Here is a 22,302-nt window from a genome sequence, read left to right as displayed (position 1 = left end):
AATCAACCACTCTGTATGCAAGATAAGCCACAGTGGTTTTGTTTCTGAGATCAGAATCAGTCCAGAGTTAACAGGGAAAGCTGTAGCTTAGTAGCTTGATACAGCCTAGTTAAAACCCATGTTGATACTCAGATACAGTCTCAGCTGGCTTGTGACACAGATGTGTGTGCTGGTTCTTCTTTGCACTCTCAAGTTCTGGAGCCTACCTCCAGGATTCAAAGGTTAATTTAAAAAAGTGAGGAATTGCTTAGGTCAGGGGTGTCAAACTCATTTTCACCGGGGGTCACGTCAGCCTCGCTTGACGCTTGTCCCTCTGAAGGCAACCGTGAGGCTGATGCAGCTCCCGGTGAAAATGAGTTTGACGCCCCTCGCTTAGGAATAGCAAGATCATCCCCACTGCAGCATTTTTATGGGAAGACAGATTCAAAGACCATTTTGGATGCCTGGCTTTGCCATTGTTGCTACAAAACCACAGGCTGCAAAAGAAGAACCAGAAGTGCTCTCCAGAGTCAGTCCTCATGTCCAGATCTTTATTGTGAAAGGCATCTGGTCTAGTCTCTGTCTTTCAAGGACCCTCCTAAAAGCTGTTAGTTTTTAAAGCTGCCCTCCCTGTCTCTACCTACTGGTGGAAGTTTGTCCAAATAGGAAATGTTAACTCCTCCTTTCTAATTTCTTTCCAGCTTAAGTCTACTTGTTCCTGTGCCTTATTCATTAAGAGGCAGTTGATTAATTTTCTTGCAGCTTTCAATTTTGACAAACAGAACAGGCAAACCTTTTCTAGCTTTCTCTCATAAGATAAGCTGTCCACTTCCCCGACTATTCTAAAAGTTTTTCTCTTTACCGCTTCTGGTTTGAATTCATTTTATTGAGAATGAGTAATGGTGGTCGTACAGCTATTCCAATATATATTTACTCTTTGTACTGCCACTGGAATTCCCATCCTTATGCCTTTTAACGTGTTAGTTTTGTCTCAGTCGTCCTTTTTCAGTTGGTATCCCCAGGTACTCTGTCATTTGCAAACCTCCATCGCTTGAAAGACTGACTTTTGTGTCAGTCCTGTTTGTGAACTTGCACATTTTAGCATTGAATGTAAACTCATTTCTGTTAAGCCAGTCTTTCTAATCAGCTAATTCCTGGTCCAGGTTCTCCACTCTGGCTGTTGCTACGAAATTTTGTGTTACTGATCACTGAGTGGTCTGACATAATTTACTAAACTCCACTGAAACCCATCTCTCTAAGGCAGTAATATTTATTTACTCCCCACAGTAGCTCTATTTTTAGATTATCTATTGTGTTGCTTCCCCCCCCCCAGTTTGTTTATTTCAGCAGTTCGGCTCCAAAAGATCAAAAATATCAGCCTAGAGATGATTTTGAATTTGTGAGAGTAATGGATTAAAGTTTTGATCCCTTCTGCAGCTCGCTTCCAGAGATTGTGCGTTGATAAGAAAGTACTCCTTCCCTCTAGCCATGAATCTTTTTTCTTCTTTCTTGTCTGAACATATACATTTCTTCTGCTATATGCTGTGACAGAGTACGTTTCATGTGAAAGCTTGCTAATGAAGTTGCACATCAGACCACAACAAAAATGAAGGCCTCCACAGTGGAGTAATGGCATTTGGCTCCCTTTCAGACATGCAGGGCTGAAACTTCTGCCAAGTGTCGCTGCATCATTAACTTTCAGTACAAGTTATCAGTCTATGAATGGAAGAACACAAATCATGTTCAGTGCACGTTCACAGAGGAGCTTCAGATTTAACAGAGTAAGGGAGTGTTATTGGCAAATCACACAGTGACTCTGAGGTACTCTGGAATTTTTCACCAGACATCTAGGAAGTAAAACTCTCGATTGATTTCACTGAAGGTTTTTAAGCATTGGAGTTGTCTGGTGGAACTAAAAAGCAAGTGCTTTATCAGGCTCTATGTGGTAGATTTTGTTGGCATTTCCACCTCTTCAGACCAGCTGTTGGCATTTTCAAGGTCAGCCCAGGCATGGAAGATTTCCTGTTTGGGGAATGCATGAAATGATAATTGGAATTTGCATCCTCTGATGAAACTCAACACAGTTCTTAAATCAGTTATAAATGAGAAGGTGGTCTGCTTGCTGTTGATCCTACTCTTCTCCTCACCCCCGCTAGCTCACGCACATCAGAAGTTTGCTCCTACTGCTCTTCCCCTTCTCTGGAGGCCAGTGTGTGAGGAGTTGATGGCCTCAGGCTAATTCCCAGTGAACAGATGTCCACATCACAAACGTTGCCGCTACACCTGCTACTTCCTTGCATCGTTGTTGGCAACTGTGCAAGAGAAGAAAAGGATTAAAATGGATTTGGAGGCTGAGGAGTGCAAGAGGCTGCCTTTCCACTTTGAGGCTGATTTCACTAGTGAGGCAAAGTTCTGATTGTTAGCAGATTTAATTTTCTAAGGATGGTGATTTGAGGCATTTCATGGATACTAAATTAATTTAAGATAAATGCTTGATGGGTGAGATCTGTCCTTGGCTGCAAAATATACAGTGGATTAATTCTGTCAGTTCTAACATAACTTGGCTGTCTTTTACTTGGTTGTCTCCATATACAAGTCCACATACATTTAATTTGATTTACCTTTATTTAGAAAAATACTAGCTGGCAACTTTACTTTTAAGTGTCCAGATGAAATCCTGGCCCTGTTGAAAGTCTTTACATTTTGACACTGGCTTTTCTAGAGTTTTTAGCCAGAAAGTATGTGGCTTGTATTTTTCTCCTGCATTTCTTACACAAGCTTCTTAAAACCTAAACATTTGGTGGCATATCATTAACTTTTTCCCTTCAAGGTCAAACTTTATCAGCAAGGAAAACACTTCAATTTCTCCCTCTGCCTGGTGCACTACAAATCTGAAATGTGGTTGCTTCAATCGGTTTGCAGCTTGTGCTGGATGAAATTTCTGATCAGTCTGAGGCTGAGGGAGGTTACATTTCAGAGCTTCTCTGTGCCAAACTCTCCTTGTCTAGATGAATTACTAAATCAAACTGAAACTTCATACTGTCTCATTTCCCCTTTAATGATGTCTTTGCAAATTGATAAGCATGTTTTTCATGCTTACAAAATCTTGGCCAGTAATTTGCTTACGTCTTCTAAACTCTGAACTGGCTTGAACTAAAATTTTCCTTCAAGTGGTTTACTAAATTGATCAAAAACTCTTCATTGCCCTCTGCTGGGGAGACTAAGAAAACGCAAGGAGACCGTGCAAACACTAAGGACAGCAACAAGAGTATGGATTGTGTGTATTGTTATATGGCCTCGTTCAAAGAACAGTTTGGCTTGAGGTCTTCTGGGTGTGCTGGGGTACGCGTGTTTCTGTTCTGCGTGGCTGCAGCACAGCCACCACACAAAGGGGTTTTGTCGTGTTTTGGGGCCGAGCTCTCGGCAAAGCCGCTGCCACGATGCTTTGCACTTGGAGCCTCCAGCAAAGCCGTTGCAGCTGGCAGAAGTAATTTCACCGGCTTGGCACAGCTTGGTTAAATAGTGACTCCCATAGCAAGGCTTCAAATAATTGCACAAGATTTAGTTATTTCTATTAGCTCCATTTATACAGACAGAAAAAAAGGCAATGAAGGGGGGTGATGTCTCATCAGAGATCCCACAATGTACCATTGGCACAGAGTTGGAATCCATTATGGAAAACTAGTTCAATGAACATAAAGACCAAGAACAAAAGATTTACTTAGTATTTTAGTGGGTTGTTTGTAAAAGAACAAAAGATTTACTTACTATTTTAGTGGGTTGTTTGTAAAGTCCATGTTCTGTTAAAATAAGTCTCTTCAGCTAGCTTTTGAGGAAGGAAGTACACACTGGTGGGAAAGCACATGGCAGGCTATCAGGAGAAAGAAGCTGCAGTCTCCAGTCATGTGTGGTCAAAACTCATAGGGTCTAGACAAGCCTTTTTCACCTTGTCTTTAAATCTCTGCTCCTCACTTCTACACGGTGGCTTCTGAAAGTTTAATAAGTGCGTATTTATAAAGCATTTTCAGATAGAAAACAAATAGGCCAAAAACTGTTTTACAGCTGAACAAATACAGCATCCCCATGCTGCAGTTTCTAAGGTAGCCAAATTACCATTTTACAAATGGAAAGGAGGAAAGAATCTGAAAAAGTGTTTTTCTGCGGGATCCCTAGACTCTTTTGCCTTAACCATAGGTTTCTGTCAGAATATATTTTTTCTGTGCTCATCACACAAGGCATGTTTAAGAGGGAAACTCAGTTACTGTGGTCAGACCAGTGGGTTCAGTTTTTGTTTCCAGCTTGCTGTGTCGGGAAGAAGAAGGAAGAGAAAACAGCTCATGATAGATTGTTTGGAAACTATAATTTACTGTAATCAGACAGCTCCCATGAAATGTGAGAAGCCTGCATCAGTAAGTCCATTTCTCTTTTTTGTCCTAGGCTTTCCATTCATAAATCAAGTTCGGAAGAAGGCTCTGTAGGTCAGTATATTTCATTTTATTTGATACTCCTATGGAATTCTTAAGGAGGTTTTGAGCTTTGCTTGTGCTGGGATGTGAAGAGCTGAGTAAACACAATGCTGGCAGGAGTCAGCAGCACTGGTGTGTGTGTGGAGAATGAGTCTCAGTAGCTTTAAGTTAAACGCTGGGTGTCTCAGTGATCACTGAGACTGCGCAGCCAGCATTGTCATGTGATAAATATGCATCTTTTGACTTTTTATATTGAATTTCAAATGTCTGCACATTAGAGCGTTGCTAGCCTATCTGTTTCTGTTCTGAAAATTGCCACCACCAGTGAATAACTGGTCTTTTTGTTATTTTTGTTCATGTCATGCCAGAGTCTCTTCCTTTGTTTCTGAAATATTTTGCATTCTTAAATATGTATTTGTTTTCCACTGTATTTCGCTTGTGGATTGGTTTGGTTTTTGGTTTTGTTTTGGGTTTTTAACTTACTATAATTAGCTCATATTGCTGTTCTAACTTATTACTTGAGCCGATATATTTCTGGAGAAATTTTATTTTGCTCATTGGAGAGGAAAAGAAAAACTAGGACGTTTCTCTGCTTCTTTTTACTTTTTTTTTCTAGGGACATTTTCACAGTCTAGACTTCAGAGAGTCAGTAAACTCAGCTCTAGGTCTTCTAGGGTGAGATCCAAAATACTAATGTCACATACTGAAACACAGTGGCACAGTATAAACTGTGTTCCTTTGAATTTTTCAAAAGAAGAGGGATGAAGCAGCTCTTTATCAGTAGTGCTTCTGCCAGATCAGGCACAGAATGTTCTCTTGCAGATGGAATAAACTTTCTAGCATGTGCCTTGGTTAATTCAACAGAACACAGTTATATGCCCTACCTTGAGCCAGGTCCTGTTTCTTTTTTAGAAGAAATTATTTACTTATGGGTCATCAAGTCATATGCAGATCTGATGTTAATGGACATGGAGACCCAGCCTTGTAGAGTACAGGCATACAGAGAGCAAGAGTCAGATGTAGCTGATGGTCTCAAAATTTCTCAGGCCAAGCAGCAGAATGTGCATGTGTGCATTTATATATATGTAAAATATTTCTTTTCTGTATACATACCCATACATATTAGAAAATTAATTATCTGAGTTGTGGCTTGAGCTGCATAATTGTGGTTCAGTTAAAGAGAATAAACCAACAAAATACTTCAAAAACACTTCCAGACTTGACATTAACAACTTGACACATATCAAAATGAATGCAAAATATTTTCTGTTTATAATTCAAAATATGTAAGTTACTGGCTTATCTCAGTCGTCTATAGCATTGGCAATTATGAAAGAATGTGCATTTCCCTGAAATAGCTACATCAGCATAGTTTGAGTACAGAATAAATCAAGAAAAACAGAAAATCTAGATTTTTTTACTCTTGTTTTTGACTTAGAAAATGCAACTTAATGCTTGAAAGGTTCTCTAGCATTTACTAACTAATGTTTCTTTCTGAAATTCTTTTTCCCTTTCCCCTCATCCTCCCTCCCCACTTTTCTTTTAGGGAAAGCAGACTGGAAAAAGAAAAATAAGTTTTTTTGGCAGAATTTCCGAAAGAACCAGAAAGGACTAATGAGGCAGACTTCAAAAGGTAACTCTTTTTTAAGGGCACACAACCTATCCATATGAAATAGAAGGAGACAGTGTCACAGAGGAGTAAAATTCATTTGCAAGAGTGTGGCACTTGGGGATCTGTGGATCTGGAAGTGTTGCAGGGTTGGTTCATCGCGACAGGGCTCAGAAAGACAAGTCATGTTCTGTGAGACTGCAGATGTGGAGCTGGGACGCCTTCAGTCCCAACTGTCCGTGATGGCAGGTGTGCAAAGTAATGCGGTTAATATATATTTATAAATAATATCTGTAAATGAATAAGATGCTTTTTTTTTTTTTCACCTACTCGTTCCTTGATGGGAGAAATGCTGATCTGTTTTAATTAGAAATATGTTTCTCCTGTCTTTGGTTACTTTGCCATGTTTGCTTTAGGATTGAATCCAGCCTCTTATTGTAGAAGATACTACAAGAAGGAGTAGTAACAGTACATCTGGTGATTAGAGCAAATGTAGGATCGATTCCACTTAAACTGTCAGGTGCCTTTCTCTAGTTCTTCTCCAAAAGATGCAGCTGTGCATTGCTTTATGTATTTCTCTTCACACAGAAAATTTCTGTTTTCCCATGTGTATCTGTTAGATCCTAGCGTTGCAAACAGACGTGTCTCCACGCCACTATGTCTGTGTTCAGACGGATTGTAAAAGATGACAGGAGCCTGCTTAGGAGGTCAAAAAGGGGCCTAATTTACTTCCTTTTTGTGCTCAGTTACTTCCAAATCATTCAGTCCTTTGAAATCGTACTGTGAGCCTGCTCTGGGGAGGGTCTGTTTCTGGCCAGCCAGGTCCACGTGGCATCCAGATTTTAGAGCACTGAGTAAAATCTAGTTTCAACGTACGCCGCTCTGTGCATGACCTCTTACACGTTCTTGTTATCTCTGTGCTTTTTCCTCCAGGAGAGGATGTAGGGTACGTGGCCAGTGAGATCACAATGAGTGATGAAGAACGGATCCAGCTGATGATGATGGTCAAAGAGAAGATGATCACCATTGAGGAAGCGCTTGCCAGGGTATGATATGTTTGTGCTTCAGTTTCCTTGAGAAATATGTTTTAGGATGTGGGATATACCAATTTGGAGTTTTCATTTGCTCAGAAAACATAGAAGGGTGGGAAAGCCTGCTTGTTGTCTCATCGCACTAGGTAGCATAAATTAGATAGCAAGTCATTTGTTTATGGAGAAAAGTGAGATTTAGCTCAACCAAAAATGAATGTCCAGTGCATGCTAAATTAATAGTCCTAAAAGCGTTTGCTTCTCTCCATTGGCAATAAGGGTTGCTAATTAGAGGAAAGCTCAAGTGTAGACATTTTTATTGTAGTTGTCTAAAGTAAGGGAGAGGAATCTCTCCTGTACTAGCGGTTGTTTATCATTTATGTTCACACGTTTGTTTAAATACTAAAAGGAATGCTTCGGATTTTGATGAGCTTGCCTTATTTGTTTCAGAACACATATATTTCTTATTATTTTCCTGCTGCTAATGGCTGAAGGGCAGTTTGGTTGAAGGCTTCCATTTTCATCAATTACTAATTTCGAAAATACCAACATTTAAGCTAAAAGTTCTTCTGCTGGTTTGTTAGCCAAAAAGTTGATATTTTGTTTTAATAGCCTTCAAGAAAACATATTCAGACATTTTTGGCATTTGACATTAAAACCAACAGAGACATATCTTTTATACGTACAGTGGCTGTCACAAGTGTTTCTTTATAAATCTTAATAGACCACAAGAAAAAAATAATTACAAGGTGGTGTATTTGTGAAGCAATAGGGCTGAGATTTCAATTGCTCAGGAATCAAAAGACCAGTGTTAAATTTCTACATCACTTTTGATTTGGTACCCTTGTTCAAAATACTGTGATGGAACACAGGGTTTTCTGTACGGGCTCCATTAGAGCTACAGAAAACATGGTTAGAGAACATGAATTGACCCTCAGATAAATTTCTGTACTGACATACTGTGTTTTGAAATAGATTATCCTAAAATATAAAGTTATGTTATTGTCTGAAGAAAACATTGCTTTGTTGGGAATCATATAATAAAAAAAAAAAAAGCAAAATTCTAAGATTACTGGGTGGTAATATTCGAAATTCATCTTCTGCTCTGCTGTTAAAAATTTTGGCGGGTGGGTTGTAGCTAGTCTGTATGGCTCATATATGTACTAGTATGGTTTCCCTCTAGTGGTCTGAGCTACTAGCAGCAACTTTTTTTTTTTTTTTGTAGTATGATCATTTCTTGATGATCCTCTCAAAAGTTTGACTCCAGTAGGGTTAGTTTTATGTCTTAAGACTTTTACTGGAAAATGGCAAAGATGGTCTTTTGTTTTAAAATGATAAAAGATGGTTCCTAGTCTTTCTGTGGATCCCTTATGAAGGAAATTGTCAGGCTAATGAGATTTAGTCTGTCCACTGTAAACTGTGCCTTTAAGATGGGAAGGCATAATTTATATTTTACTAATGACAATTCATCAAAATTTGGTATTTACAGATCACTTCCTTTTAGGAAAAAAAGATCTCGGCATTAAAACTTGTGATTCTAAAGCAAATTAATTTATTTTGAACAGTGAGATGTGCAATGCAAAAGTTCTGATTTTCCCAGTTCCACAAGGATATGGGAAGGGAGTGGGGGAAACACAACACCGCTGAAAGGACATTAAGTCTTGCTGTTTTACTGGAGATTGACAGCTGCTTCTCACTGGAAAATGTTCTTGCTGTCTTTTCAAATTTCAGCTGAAGGAGTATGAAGCCCAGCACAGGCAGTCAAGCACTGTAGATGCTACAGAATGGCCTGATGGTTCTTACTCGACATTTGATGGCTCTTCCAATTGTAATGTAAGTACCTGTCTTTCTGATATAGATCCCCAATATGATATAATTTAAGTTTGGGTTTGTTCTGTTTTGTTTCAGTACAGAATTATCCTGATTTACCTGGTGATTTCTGTAATAGAAAATATATAATTTGACATTGTGATTATATGTTCTGTCTGCAGAAAATCTTTAACATGGATTTCAAAACTTCAAGGTCTGCTGTCATAGACTTTAATGGTCTTTTTATATAACGTCTCTTTCTTCCTTCTTTTTTTTTTTTAAATCTGGTCCTTTGCCACTGAGCTTTTGAAACGCAAGTGATCCCAAGCAAAAATGCCCATGTTGCAAAATGCCCAGAAAAAGTTTTTAAAGTTGTTTAGAGGGAACTCTTTCACTTTGCTGATTCACAGTAATTGAGAAGCAGAGTTTCTCAGGCCTTGCTAGCCCTTGTTCATACCTTCTGCATGAGGGTCTGGCTAAGTCCTGGCTGCCTGCTGCTTTCAGAAAATTCTGTCTCTGCATTTGCTAACTCTCAGCCCAGAGGGTTTGCAGCTTTTGCCAGACCCATCAGCAGTAAGGCAGCTTTCCTCCTTCATTTTAACTTCTGAGCTGTGTAGCTTCTGTTGTTTTTATGGGCACCAGACAGTCTTTGTGTCATGCCATACTGAATTAATTAATTTTTCCTTCCAAGTATCTTCATTTGACTGGGTAGTTTATTCCACTTCATTTCTCTAATTGAAAGCTCACAGATAAATCTTAGAGAAGAACACATTCAGCTGTCAAATCCAAGCTCTTTGTAACCCATATAATTGAATCATGGGGTTTTGAGACCATTGATTGATTTATTTATTTTATTGTCAATGGAATTTCCTGCTAACTGTAGCAGACAGTTAGCTTCTCCTCCATAAATGAAAAGAGAAATGCTATGTCATTTTGTGAGATGTTTAAAATATTTTGTGGTGGAGAAAGGCTTTCTCGTTTGTATTCAAAAAAATATATGCCCATCTTTAGCTAGATGGAAGCAGAGGTGGACTGATGTTGCCTTAAATAAGAAATGTGCAAAGAATGGAGAAAGAAGGGTCGTGACTCTTCTGCGCTGATTGTTTAGCTGGCTGAAAGATGTCTCGGTCTTTTCCTCATTAGTATTTATAGCCTGAATTTTCCCTCCTTAAGGACTTTGGCTAAGGTACTTATTACATAAAAGGCTCTAAATTCTCTCCATGGTCAAATCTCAGAAGGAAACTGAGTGTCTCTCTTAAATCCTCTGATAGTGCTTTTTGCTTGTGTTGAAGTTACTGAAAGCTGTATATACTTCTGAGGACTGAACATGACTCAATATTTGCTCCCTAATGGAATGACTTGGCACCTTTTCTCTAAAATTATTTTCCTAAGCCATCTTTGCACTTTGAGCCAAGAACTCTTCTGCCTGTTGCTGCTGTTCTGCTGGGGTTTGAACCATCTTCCTCCTGACTTCAACGAGGAATATCTATTCCATCGCTGTAGATACCTCTCAAGATTTTTTACTCTTCCTCCTAGTTTTTATCCTGATTCCGTTTAACAGAAGCCATGAAACTGCTTGCCTTCAAGGGAAAAGCAGATCATCTGCAGAAGTGAAACTTCGTGTTAGAACATAAGTCAGCTTGGCTTCTTTTTTTGTGGACAAGAAAGAAACTAGGGTTAACTGGGTTGAAAGACTTCAGGCTATAATTGACACGAAAGAGGGGAAAAACAAACAGTGCAAAGTATCAGATATGTCTAGCGATAGAGTGTGTACCCACCCAGAGTGTTTTGCCAAAGGATGTCTCTATTAATCTAAAATAACCAGCTTTTGAGAGGTGCAAAGCTGGTTCTGTTTTCAAGCCCTTTCTTTGCCAAATTGTTTGACTTCCAGTGCCACTTATGTGAGTTGTACTCTGTGAATTTGGAATCTCAGCTTAAAACCACCCGACTTATTTTACAGAGGCCACAAAACAAAGAAGTTTTTCCATCTATTGAAAACATTCTGTTAGGTAGCCCACTGCCTTCTAACCTCAGAATGTAATTGAAAATATGAGTCACTGAAACTGAAGTTTCTGGTTTTAATTAAAACTCCTTGGGCAAGGGCTTTTCTGGTTCTGTTGGCATTTTTTCTGTTTTGGTTTTTTTTTTTTTCAGTCTTATGGCCTAATAGTTACTAGGCAAGTTTTAATGGAACATTGTGATCATACTTGATCATTTTGTAAACATTTTGTGCACATAAATGATAAAAGCGAACTGCAGATTGGGCAAATTTAGGAAAAGAATATTTTTTTTCCTGTTGCTATACATTTGTTTGGTAACCTTAGAGTTTTAAGAGATATCAAGACACTAGTATAACAGCTTTTTTTTTTTCCTTCTCATTTTATCTTTGCAGGAAGAGAGACCTGCTGGTAGTTAGGAGGACTTGGGAGGATGAGTCACTAGTTTTTTGTGAAGAATCTTGGTCTAGCTTTGCCTAATGACTACATTTCAGAAAAAAAAAAAAAAGGAAAAGAAAAGAAAGAAAAAAAAAAAAGGTAGAATCTAAGCAATTAAACAATCAGAGAATCTAAAAATGAAGGCAGAATGTCTGGAGTATTCCAAGGCTTTAAGTACTCCATTGCTTTCAAGTCAACTCTGCCCACAGGATAAGAACAGCCACCTACAAGATAACATCTACAGAGTAAATATTATTAGTTGTTGTCATTTTCCTTTTTAGGAAAAAAAAATAACCAATTTTTTTTTAAAATCTGTATAGCTGTCATGTGTTTATGACTAACATCACTGGTGTTGATCTTTAACTCATTTTAAAGATTGATTTAAGAATTCTTTTTCCTAACTCCTCCTCTTTTAAATTACTGTACCAGGAAACGACAACTTGCATTTTGTACCCTTACAAAACTAAACTTTAAAGATGAACCACGAAGAACTGAAGGGTCATCCTCTCAGCATCTGAAGGGAGGTAGCCCAATGTCATTGCTGTGCTGTTAATTGTATATCCTGTTTGTTTGTTCTCAAAAAACAAACAAACAAAGGCCTTGCCAAGGCAGTAGGTGACCTGGTTCTCTGCCCCTTGAGCACTTTATGGCTTTCAGTCTCACTACTGTGGTTCCTTTGTTTCACAACAAAGTATGCGTGTTATTTATTTGCTAATGTGGGAGTGTTGTTGAAACTGTTTTTCTTTTTAGTCAGATGTATCAAAAGTCTAAAACGCCTCATCATTTTTTTACGAATTTATTTCTGAATATTTATATTTCATCTCTGTTGGAAAGAAGGCTGCTCACAGTAACACTAGACAAGCTTTCATTGCTTTATGCCAAGTGCTGGGATGTAAAGCAGGTGCAGATTACAAAGGGATCATTTTCTGGATTTTAGATAAGGGCCTATTTGTCCTCAGGAGTCAGAAAGTCCAGGGAAAGAGAGGACTTCAAAATTCTGTCACATTCTTTCTTTACACTGAGGTGCCTGTTGTGCTTTTTAAAGATAGAAGCTCGTTTGATAACTTTTGGGTGCTGAAATTCTCAGTTCATCTACACCAGGGCTGCTTTGTCCCCAGAGCCCTGTTGGTACGGCTCCAGCCCAGCTTAGGAGAAACCAGTATAAATCTTTCCCTGTGCCTTCTGCTGAAAGACTACTAATTGATACCAGTGGACATGTTTGGTGCGGGAGCGGGGGAAAGGAGAGAACCAGGAGAGAGGTAGTGATGGAAGCGTGTATCATACCTGTGATGCCACTGAAACAAACCACTAATTAACTTTGCTGGCAGTTTCTGTAGATGCAAGTTAAATGAAGCTGCACTTATCCCTAGACTGAGTTGTTTTGTTGGTCTCATCAGGCTTCTGTGTTTCGGTTTTGATCAGCGGATAATGGTCAGCCATCCAGAGCTCATTAATGCGAGCTTCCAGGCCGTGCAGCCAGCCTTCGTTTGAAGGGAGCCGCAGTGGCCTCTGCCACGCTCCCCTGAGACCTCCCCACCTGCCACGTGTGCCTGAGCAGCCTCAGGAGAGAGGCCATAGAATTTATGAGCAGGGAGAACAGAAACAGCATCTCCCTCCCATAGTCTGGCCTGCAGGTGGGTGGTGGGAAGCCCACAGCGCTGTTTTACCTCCTTGCCCTCCCAACACCTCTTTACCCAGGGCTGGCAGCACGACAATGTTACCAGTAAGAAACTGGCACCCTCTTTGTTTTCGCTGGGGAGAGTGGCAGCGGTTGTGCAAACCTGGAGTTGTGCCATGCACGTCTGCATGTGCCAAGAGGCTGATGCTGGGGAAAACCCCCCCTTGTTTTGCCGCTCTTTGCTGTCTTATATTAGTCCACTTCATAAAAGGCAGCAGCAAATCAAGTCCACACAGTGACAGCTCTAGCTGACGTGTGGTAATCTTTTCTTGCTTCTGTTCTTCATATTATTTCCTGAGGACATTTTCATTTACCAACTCATTAAATGGGGCTAAAAGTTGAAAGGGTATGGAGTATTGGGTTTGTGTCTGCTACCATTGTCAAAGGCAGAATAACAGACAAGAATGGACTTGGGGTCCTATTCATTTCAATCTGAGAGATGCTGAAGCTGTTGGATTAGGATTGTATTAGCTATGGTACAAAGCTGATTCTGACAAAAGGCGAAGTCTAATAGAATTCTCTCTGACTCACAACAGTCATTACTGCATTGTTTGGTAAGTGTGAAGAGTAGGTAGAAAAGAAATAATTACAATATAACTTCTGTAGCACCAATTGCCTCGAGAGTAAATCTAAGTGTAACTACAGCCAATCCACGTTATTCAGCATTATACCATATTTCAGTGATTCAGATTGTGGATGCTTTCTAAATGCAGCATTTTTTAAATTTATTTTTATTCATGTTGCTGATAGCTTCTTAAAAATTTTAACTATTTGTTAACATTATTATTGCTCATACTACAGGACTGTTACAGTCATTACTGCATTGTTTGTTAAGCCCTTCTTTTGGTATAATCAGTTTAACTTGTTAGAACTAAGCTCAATGTCAATGTATATTGGGAACCAGCATTGAATATCAATGAAGACTATGGTAGGATGAGGGGGTTTTTTATTTCGGTAGTAGTGTTTAAACTGAAGCAACACGAATACTTTGAGCATTTTGAAAGCCATGCATCATGTTAGCCTTGGTTTTCTGTTGTCACAGGACTTACCAGTTTTTTTAAGTTATTTTTTTCCCACTGATCTCAGGGACGGTGTCCAGCACCTCTCAGTCGAAAGCTAGTGGCAGAAGAATTACAGCCTATTTTGTTACAGTCTTTCCCCCTTTTCTATCCATGCGTAAGAGCAGCATTTCCCATGGGTATAGTAATACAAAAACCTTCATGAGAGAAACACAAATCATCGTTACAGTTCCCAGGACACAACACAAAGTTTTTAAGATCAGTGTTGTGGAATGATGATAGCAAAGTAAGAGACTATCAATGTGTTTATATTTAGCTTTGTAGAATGCTCTAAGGAGTCTTTTACCTATATGGTTTGAAAATTTCCAGAGCGCTTTAGAATTTGCAGGAGAAATGCATTTATTTAGGAATAAAACTATATCACTTCTTTAAGTGTCCCTTACCATGCAAGGCTTGCCCATGTTGTCATCAGATACCACTTGGCTAGGCATGTGTCCCTGGTGGGACTAAACGTTGTCACCACAGGATTGTACTGAGCAGTTGACAGTAATGTAGCCCAAGTAAATCTCCCACTCTCTGCCAGTTGCTCCTGCAGATGTGGAGGCTGGATGTAATTAGTCTGTCGTAAGGTCTCTGAGAAAAATCGTCCTGTTCTCATGACTCAGAGAGCCTACAGTAACACACAGGCAATGACTGTGATTAAGCATGTTCATAACCACTTCTGTTTTGACTGCTTTCAGACAAGCCCTGTTGACCAACTTTACCGCAAAATGTTTGGCCACATAATTGGGGAGGGTGGGAGGTGGGAAGGCAAATCAATTTAATATTCATTCTAACACATTATTTGGCTTTTTTATACCTTTTTGCCCTTGGGCAGCTGCTTAATTTCTCTGCTAGAGAGTGAGGGACGATTATAACAGCTATTTCCTATGACTTCCCCCTGCATGCATCAGCCAGCAGGAGATGCTGTAATCCATAATGTGGTTTCACTAGCCCTGTCTTTTCTGAGACCAAGCCTATTAAGTTGGAACAAAGCCTTGCTCAGTTCAAGAACTACAAATCTCAAAAGCCATGTGTTTCACTGCCCTATTTGGCAGACCCAGGCTGAATAATCTTTACTTGTGGTACAATAGAAAATTTTAATTGTGCTCCTGTTGGTTACCACTTGCCTCTGCTCCCTGCCACTGGTGTTTCCTTCCTTGCACTTAAGACTGTAACATTAATAGTTTGATTGTTTGAAAATACTATCAGAATGTGATTTAAATTACTATACCCTTCACTAAAGGGCTATCCTTTTCTTCTATTATTTTTTCTTTTTTTTTCCTCTGATATGACTTTCACTGTATTTCGTGTTGGTTTCCAGTGCCAGTGGTGTACTCCATACATTAATAGTACAGCCTGCACCAAAGAATAAGGGTTCTCCTCAGGCCCTCTTAGCCTTGCCAAAACACAAGATGCAGTTGAGAGTGCCTTGTTAGAGAATTGGAAAGGAATGCTTTATTGTAACAGATACAGGATAATGTAATGCAGAGCTTCATTCTGCCACATATACCTATGACAAGTGGTACATGAATACAGTTGTAATGTCATTAAAATTAATTATGCTAATCAGTGAGAGAAACACTTCACTATGAGGAAATGAGTCTGGCTTGCAGATGCAAACATTGGCAATGTGCTTCTCTAAATTATTTAACTAAAACCTGGAAACAGTTAACATCTAGGAATTTGCCTAAGCAGCTATTCTAGTATCAAGACAGACCTCCTGGGAGAATTAAATTTTTGTTCTCTTGTTACTTATGACAAATATTTCCAACTAATTTCAGCAAGCAGTGTCGTCACCAGCTAATGTGTAATATATCTTTCACCAAAGTAGCCATTGGATACTCCTTTGATTTCCTTCTCAGAATCACAGACCAAACCCAGATTTGGGATTGTTGTTTCCTTCAGCTTACCTGGGGGGGCTGATACTGCAACCGCTCGTTTTAGACTCACACAGCCTTTGTAATTCATCCATTCGCAGCTACTTAAGTGAAGTGGTAAAAACATTTATGACCTCTGTTAATTGTCTTGGAAATTTTGGAGGCCTTTATTTGTAACCTCAGGATATGATGTGCATTATCACATATAAGCTTCACACAATTTTTTTATAAACAGTCTGTGCAAGGATTAGAGGTTTGTGAAACTTTCTTAATGAAACCCAAAACCTTCAAAACTCAAGTTGCAAGCCCCAGACTTAGATCAATTTCACTCATGGCCATGGACTTTTACAGGAATATGGGATACGTTTCAAGGAAGTCGCTGTCATGTTTCACTTGATGTGGGCTGGTGTGTTATTGAAATTGGAGAACACTAACTGGTTTTATCTGAGCCTTAGAATTTTCTTTAGAGTTTTACATCAGAGTTTTGGGCCTGAAGTAATTCAAGGGTAAGAACCCCACCAGTAAATCTAGTTTACATGACCGCCAGGGAGTAGAGAAACTGTGTATGGTCAGTAGTACAAACGTGGAGAAATTTTAAAAGGATATGTGGCTAGGTGGCTCATTAAAATCAGCCAGTCATCAAAAGAAGTAGATGTTTAGTCCTGTTGTGATTTCTCAGTGTGATTGATCTGTGGAGAACCCGGATTAACTGGCCATTGATGGTCCTGAGTAAGGGGAATCTTTTCTTGTCTTAAAGAGGGTGCTGTCATGGTATGCCTTTGCTACTGTTTTCCACCACTGGATAGCAGTGCTCCTAATTCATAGAAGTTTTGGTCTGTGTTTTCTTGTGCTCCAAGAAGAATTGTCCAAATTCTGGATTTGTCCCAAGGTTTGGGATTCAGTATGACTGACTATAAGAGGAGTGCCAGTTTACTTGAGCATATCAGCATCTGTTTCTTAGGAAGGGAAGTCTGAGCCCAGCCTAGAAGGAGGAGAAGTTCGAAGTCATGCAACAATGCTTCATATAGCCACAACGTGTCTAATTCTAGACCAGTCTGAGATTTCTGAATTAACCATAATTTACCTTTCCAGTTCTTCGTGATGTTCTTTTTTATAGCTCTGAAACCAAGGTGGGGTTAGTATCTAAGTTCAGTAATTTAAAAAACATCTAAGCAAGGTTTATTTTTCTGTCAAATTAGCCCTTTATAAAGGGAAATTCTCAGGAGGGCTTTTTGTCAAAAGAATTAAAAAGTAAAAAGTAAAAAAAGCCTGGTAAAGGGCTTAAGTGATATTTCCTATAGACACAGCCTCCACTCTAGCGGTCGTGTTTGAGGGTCAGTCTTCATCCTGGCTTTGCAGAGATTCTCTGTATTTTTTTCTTTCACTGAAATTCCATAGACAGTAATTAAGGAACTGGAGGCCAGCAAGAGGTCAGCAAGCCTTCGTCAGTGAAAACAGGGATTGTTTGCCATGTACAACACTCCCTTTTTTCCTTGTGGTGAATAGAAGATTTGCTTAGAGCTGATGACTTATGCCTTTCTTGCAAGTTATGCAGCTAGCGAGTAACTGGGGGAATCAATCAGTGAGCAGAAAACAGCTAATTGAGTCCAGCATCACGCTTTTTTCTTCTTTACATATTCAGCACTGGAATCGGAGCCAGTTTGGTGTCTGATAATGTAACTCCAGAGAAGAGGCATTTCGTGCGCAGGACTCAGAGTGAATACAGTACCTAAGAAGAAGGGTCTGATCCTAAATTTTAGGGTTACGAAGCTGACAGCAGTTGAGGACTCGGGGGGAATTACTCGAAACTGAGCTTTAGGCCTATAAATGCCGAAGCTGGTAAGTCACTGAGCATGTAGCGTGATGTGGAGAGGATGTATCTCCTGTTTCAGAGACGGGGAAAGAGAAGAGGCTTTTGTGGTTATTCTTAGGCACAGCACAGCATGCATAGCTTTTCTCAGTTCTCATCTTCCTTTCCTTGGGCTTTTAAGTTCTTTTCTGTTTTGTTTTCCTGCCTTTGACTTTATCCAGGCATGTTTAATAAAACTTTTTAAAAAGTTAGAATGGTTGGAGTTTTTTTGGCAGATGTAAAGTCTGTTAGAGAAGAAAGGACGCATGTAGCCACGTCTCCTAAAGGGAATAGCAAAATCTCTTTGCATTTACTATAGAGCTTGTTGTTCTGAAGTGAGCTAGCCAGGACTGGGGGATGTGATATGATATGCCCACGAGTCTGAATGTGTATTTTTGCCCCACTTTGCTGAACAAGAATTGTCTGATAGCCAATAATAATTGCAGCTTAGACTTAATAAGATGTTAAGAGATTTCCTGGTTTCTTAGATGGGAGGTTTCCTAGAGATTTCGGTTTGAGGTTGAATTATTACTGGGCATAAATCAAATTGTAAAGTTTTAATGTCTCTAAATGGCTTCACACAGCTCATGTAAAAGTCATGTATGTTATAGTTTATGGAGCTGAAAAGGATTAAACAGTTAGGATGGCTATAACTGGATATTGTCCTAGTGTTTCTTAAATATTTTTATTAGGACCTGGCTAGCAGGCCTTGCCTATCTTGTGTTTTTAAGTGCTGCTGCTATAACCCTGAAGTGTTTAAGTGTTTCCAAACATAGCCCTGCCAAAAGTTAGCTATTTACTTCTGATTTACATTTTGCCAATTAATTCCAAGTACCCTAATAAATGTTAGTTTTCTCTGTGTGTGCGTGCATGTGTGAAGCACTAATTCAAAGGAGGAGGTTAGGTTTGTTATTTCTATGGTGTGTGAAATGGACTGGATGTTAGAGAGCGGCAGAGCACGGCGTGTGCCTTGCCTCCAGAGCAGGCAGCAGCCAGCAGCCTGCGTGAGAAAAGTGGGAGAGAAAGCAAAGAGGACAGAACTATAGAGAGCTCCTTTAATATCTAAGTGCATGTGCTAATTTCCTATTTGTTCTTGAATGTAAGGCTTTTTGCTTTGATCTTACATATGAGATGATGCAAAGCATGGCCTTTAGACATGCACAAGTAGGAGAAGTATTCCAAGCGGAAGAGACACTAGAGGTGGGAGAGGAAATTGATCTCTCCTGGACTTGATAGCATCTTCATAGGTTTGTGGCCACGTTTGTTAGCGACGAAGAGCTGGGTGGTGGGGATGGGCCTTGGCCTCTCCACAGTTTTCCAGCCGTGTGGTACGTGGTGGCTGCAGTCCTCTGCATGCAGTCCTGGGTCTTTCCAGATGCTCTTAATTTAGTCCCTGTTTCCCTGTAGTCCTTCACGCGTTTGTGCAGCCGAGCTCTCCAAGCTGGCGGAGTTCCGCACCGTGAGAGCATTGCAGATGTGTCGGGGATGCACTTGCTCCAAGTGGCGCGGGGGAAGGCGACTCCACCCGGCCCAGCCCCACCAAGGGCCCCGCAGGCTTCGCCGGCTCCCTTGCAGCCCCCCCAGCCCCTCAGGCTTTCCTGGCAGCCTGGCCCAGCCCTGCGCTCTCTCTTGAAAGCGAGTGCGATTTTTGTGCATCAGCTTGGCCAGTTGGTTATAGTTTAAGGCCGTGGAGCCAGCTGTCTGCAATCTGATGTAATGTTGCCCTGGAAACCAGAAATGAAACACTTAAGCATTCACCACAGAATTACTACATACAGCATTAGCCAAAATAATTAAAAAGTTGAGCCATATGGGGGCTTTCAGATGGAAAAATTTGGAGCGGAGGAGATGGAAGTTAAGTTGTTCCTATTTACAGTACTGCAAATCCATTTGTTTTCCCCTTGGAGCGTGGGGAGAGGCCTGCTCCAGCAGCACCCTGGGGGGACAGGGAGATGGAGGGGCCCTGACTATTCTACCAGGACATTAAGGATGCCAAGGCTTGGCCTAATGGAACAGCCATGTGCCAGGGGCCAGGAGGGAGATGTTAGTGGAGGGGGTGCAGCATGGCCTCCTCCCATGCCAGGAAGCCTCCAGCGTAGCGTCTTGCAGACACATCGTTCCCTCTTTAACAGACCATGTCTACCCCTTTGCAGTGCTGTCGCACACTGAAACGCAGTGCGGGAGAGGGTACGAGGGGGGCTGACAGCTGGCAGCATCAAAGCCTCATGCCAAAGCCTGGATGCTAGAGCTGTCCAAGAAACCATTTTCCCAGCCCGCCATGCGTTGGGGAGATTGGGGTGATTTTCCCATCTGAAGTCAGCGACAGCCACCAAAGAAAACAATTCGGTCACGGTGGAAGCGGGGGAGGGTAGAGGGGGTCGGGGAAGTCAAAGCGTCGAAGTTCAATGATTTCCAAATATGTCGCTTACAGCCTGAATGCTTTACATTTCTGTTTTCTGTTTAAAATTGGCTGTAAAAGAAAGTATTACTTGAGCTGGAAAATTAAGCTCTGTTTCCCATGTGCCAAAATGGAAACTTTTGATAATTTCAAGGCCTTTTTAAAAAAAAAAAAGTTTCAAAAACAGGAAGTGAATTAAAAGTAACCCTTTTTCAAAAAGGGTTCATTTTCAGGGAATCAGCATATTTGACAAAGTTTCCTGAGCTGCACCACTGGCATAGCCACCGACATTTTAAGGCCTTTTTGCATAAACTTATTAGCCATCATTTTCCTTTACAGAAGACTTTCCATGCCCCGTGCTACCCGATATGATAGGAAATAGGCTGCTGGAGAGGGACTGACTCTGTTTTCGGTCAACCCATTATCTGGCAGCTCCTGTTGTTAAGCACGAGCTGTTCTCACCTCTCGGCCAAGCACCAGCGCTAGGAAGGATCTGTCACTGCCTGCAGAGGACCCCGGCTCAAAGAGTGCCAGGACTTCTGAAGCAGTGGGGAAAACCAACTAGTGCTTGATTATGATGGGACTTTATTTGTTCTGAGGTGTGGTGGGGAAACCCTGTACTACCCACTAGGGTTTGGTGTCAGTACCTTGCGCTGAAGCTATTTTGGTGTTCACTTTCACGGTGATAGCAGTGAATGCGAATGTCAGACATTGTACAAGCTTTTGTTGTCATTGTTGACCCTTCATAACCCTGAGAGGGGACAGTTCTTTATCGCATGTCAGTAAGACTGGTTGTTTATTCTTTGATGAAACCCTGTGCGGGAGGACCAGGTATGAGCTGTTCTCTAAATTGTACAGAGCTCACAGTTTTACAAACCATCTTGCAAACCAAGGGTGTATGAAAAGCTATGAAGGAAAGCAATGACTTAGAGTAATTGCATTTCATATAAAAATATTTTGAGTGCAGAGTATGCACGATGGTTTCTTGCCAGGATGCGCTTAATGGCCTAAGAAGTCTTGACTGAACTTCTTGATTATGGTCGATAATCCATTCATCATCTTATCTAAATATGTCTGTCTTCTTGTTTGACATGTCACTAAGCTGTCCCAGCCGCAATCTCTGAACTAACGCTCATCTTGCAGCTTAATTTATCTTGATATAAACAAGTACGGTACTCCTCTTTACAGCCCTGTTTTTCCCAAAGGAAGATTATTAATTACCTAACCAGCCTGTACCCATAATAAACACATTCCTGTGGCTCTCAGATGGCAGAATGGCAATTCCTTCTTGTTTTGAAGTAACATGAAGTTTATGGGAAATCGGTAATTGGCAGCGCCCTTGCAGAAAGTGGCTAAAGTTTGGTCTGGTGTGGTTCTGCTGGCCTTGTGAGGAGCGTGCCAGTGAGGTCGGCTTTCCAAGCTGCTCCAGCTCCTTTAGGTACGATTTGTGCCTTTGAAATTGTACACGTGCATCTGCAGCTGCTAATTGGTGTCCTGCCCCATGGCATCTACTGATATTACCACATCCTGACATTTAAGTGTATTAGAAAAGCAGAAAGTGGTTTTTTTATATTTGGGCCGTCTTTTATTCAGTCTCCGGATAAGAAAAGACAGCATTTTTGTTGAGGAAGAGGAGAGGGTGCCTTTTTTTTTTTTTTTGCCTTTTTTTTGGCTTGTGTTTGTTGAGGGTTTTACTTTTGAAAAAGGAGAAGGAGAAAAAAAGGATGAGCGTGCTGTGGAAACCCAGATAGCTGCGCCGACAGGAAGTTGCATGAGGGTTTTAGAGCCGACCATTAGGAATGCGGTGAATTGGCTGGGACGGTGGGTGGAAACAAAGTAAGGTATACGATCCATACCACACTCCAGCTGCAGCCTGCGCCACGCACAGGAATGTGCAGCAGCACGCAGTGCCAGGGCTGTCCTGGCCGAGCCACAGAGCCCTGCTGGCCTCCTCTCCTCTCCCCTTCTCTTCTCTTCCCTTCCCCCCACCGCCTTCCACATTCTGAACTGATTAAAACAGAGGAAGTAGCACACTGAACATTGGATCTGGCTCGAAAATCGAAGTCGTCTTCTCGTTCACAAGGCATGGATTGTTTCAGCTTGTTGTGTCACT

General features: G+C 40.7%; 1 protein-coding gene across 4 annotated transcripts in view; it reads left to right on the top strand.

Moving 5' to 3' along the window:
- Window positions 1-22,302, top strand: part of SASH1 (SAM and SH3 domain containing 1) — a 215,238-nt gene that overhangs the window by 160,772 nt on the left and 32,164 nt on the right. For 2 of the 4 annotated variants that reach the window (XM_065630373.1, XM_065630371.1), the window contains exons 5-8: window positions 4,417-4,457; window positions 5,992-6,078; window positions 6,988-7,100; window positions 8,814-8,915. In XM_065630373.1, the coding sequence (XP_065486445.1) occupies window positions 4,417-4,457; window positions 5,992-6,078; window positions 6,988-7,100; window positions 8,814-8,915 (343 nt within the window). Of the gene's footprint in view, window positions 1-4,416; window positions 4,458-5,991; window positions 6,079-6,987; window positions 7,101-8,813; window positions 8,916-17,523; window positions 17,782-22,302 lie in introns of those variants that run through there. The other 2 variants (XM_065630372.1, XM_065630376.1) reach the window with 2 other exon arrangements.

This window comes from Caloenas nicobarica, chromosome 3 (genome assembly GCF_036013445.1).
Source record: "Caloenas nicobarica isolate bCalNic1 chromosome 3, bCalNic1.hap1, whole genome shotgun sequence".
NCBI lineage: Eukaryota > Metazoa > Chordata > Aves > Columbiformes > Columbidae > Caloenas > Caloenas nicobarica.
This window is presented reverse-complemented; position numbering and strand designations above follow the sequence as displayed.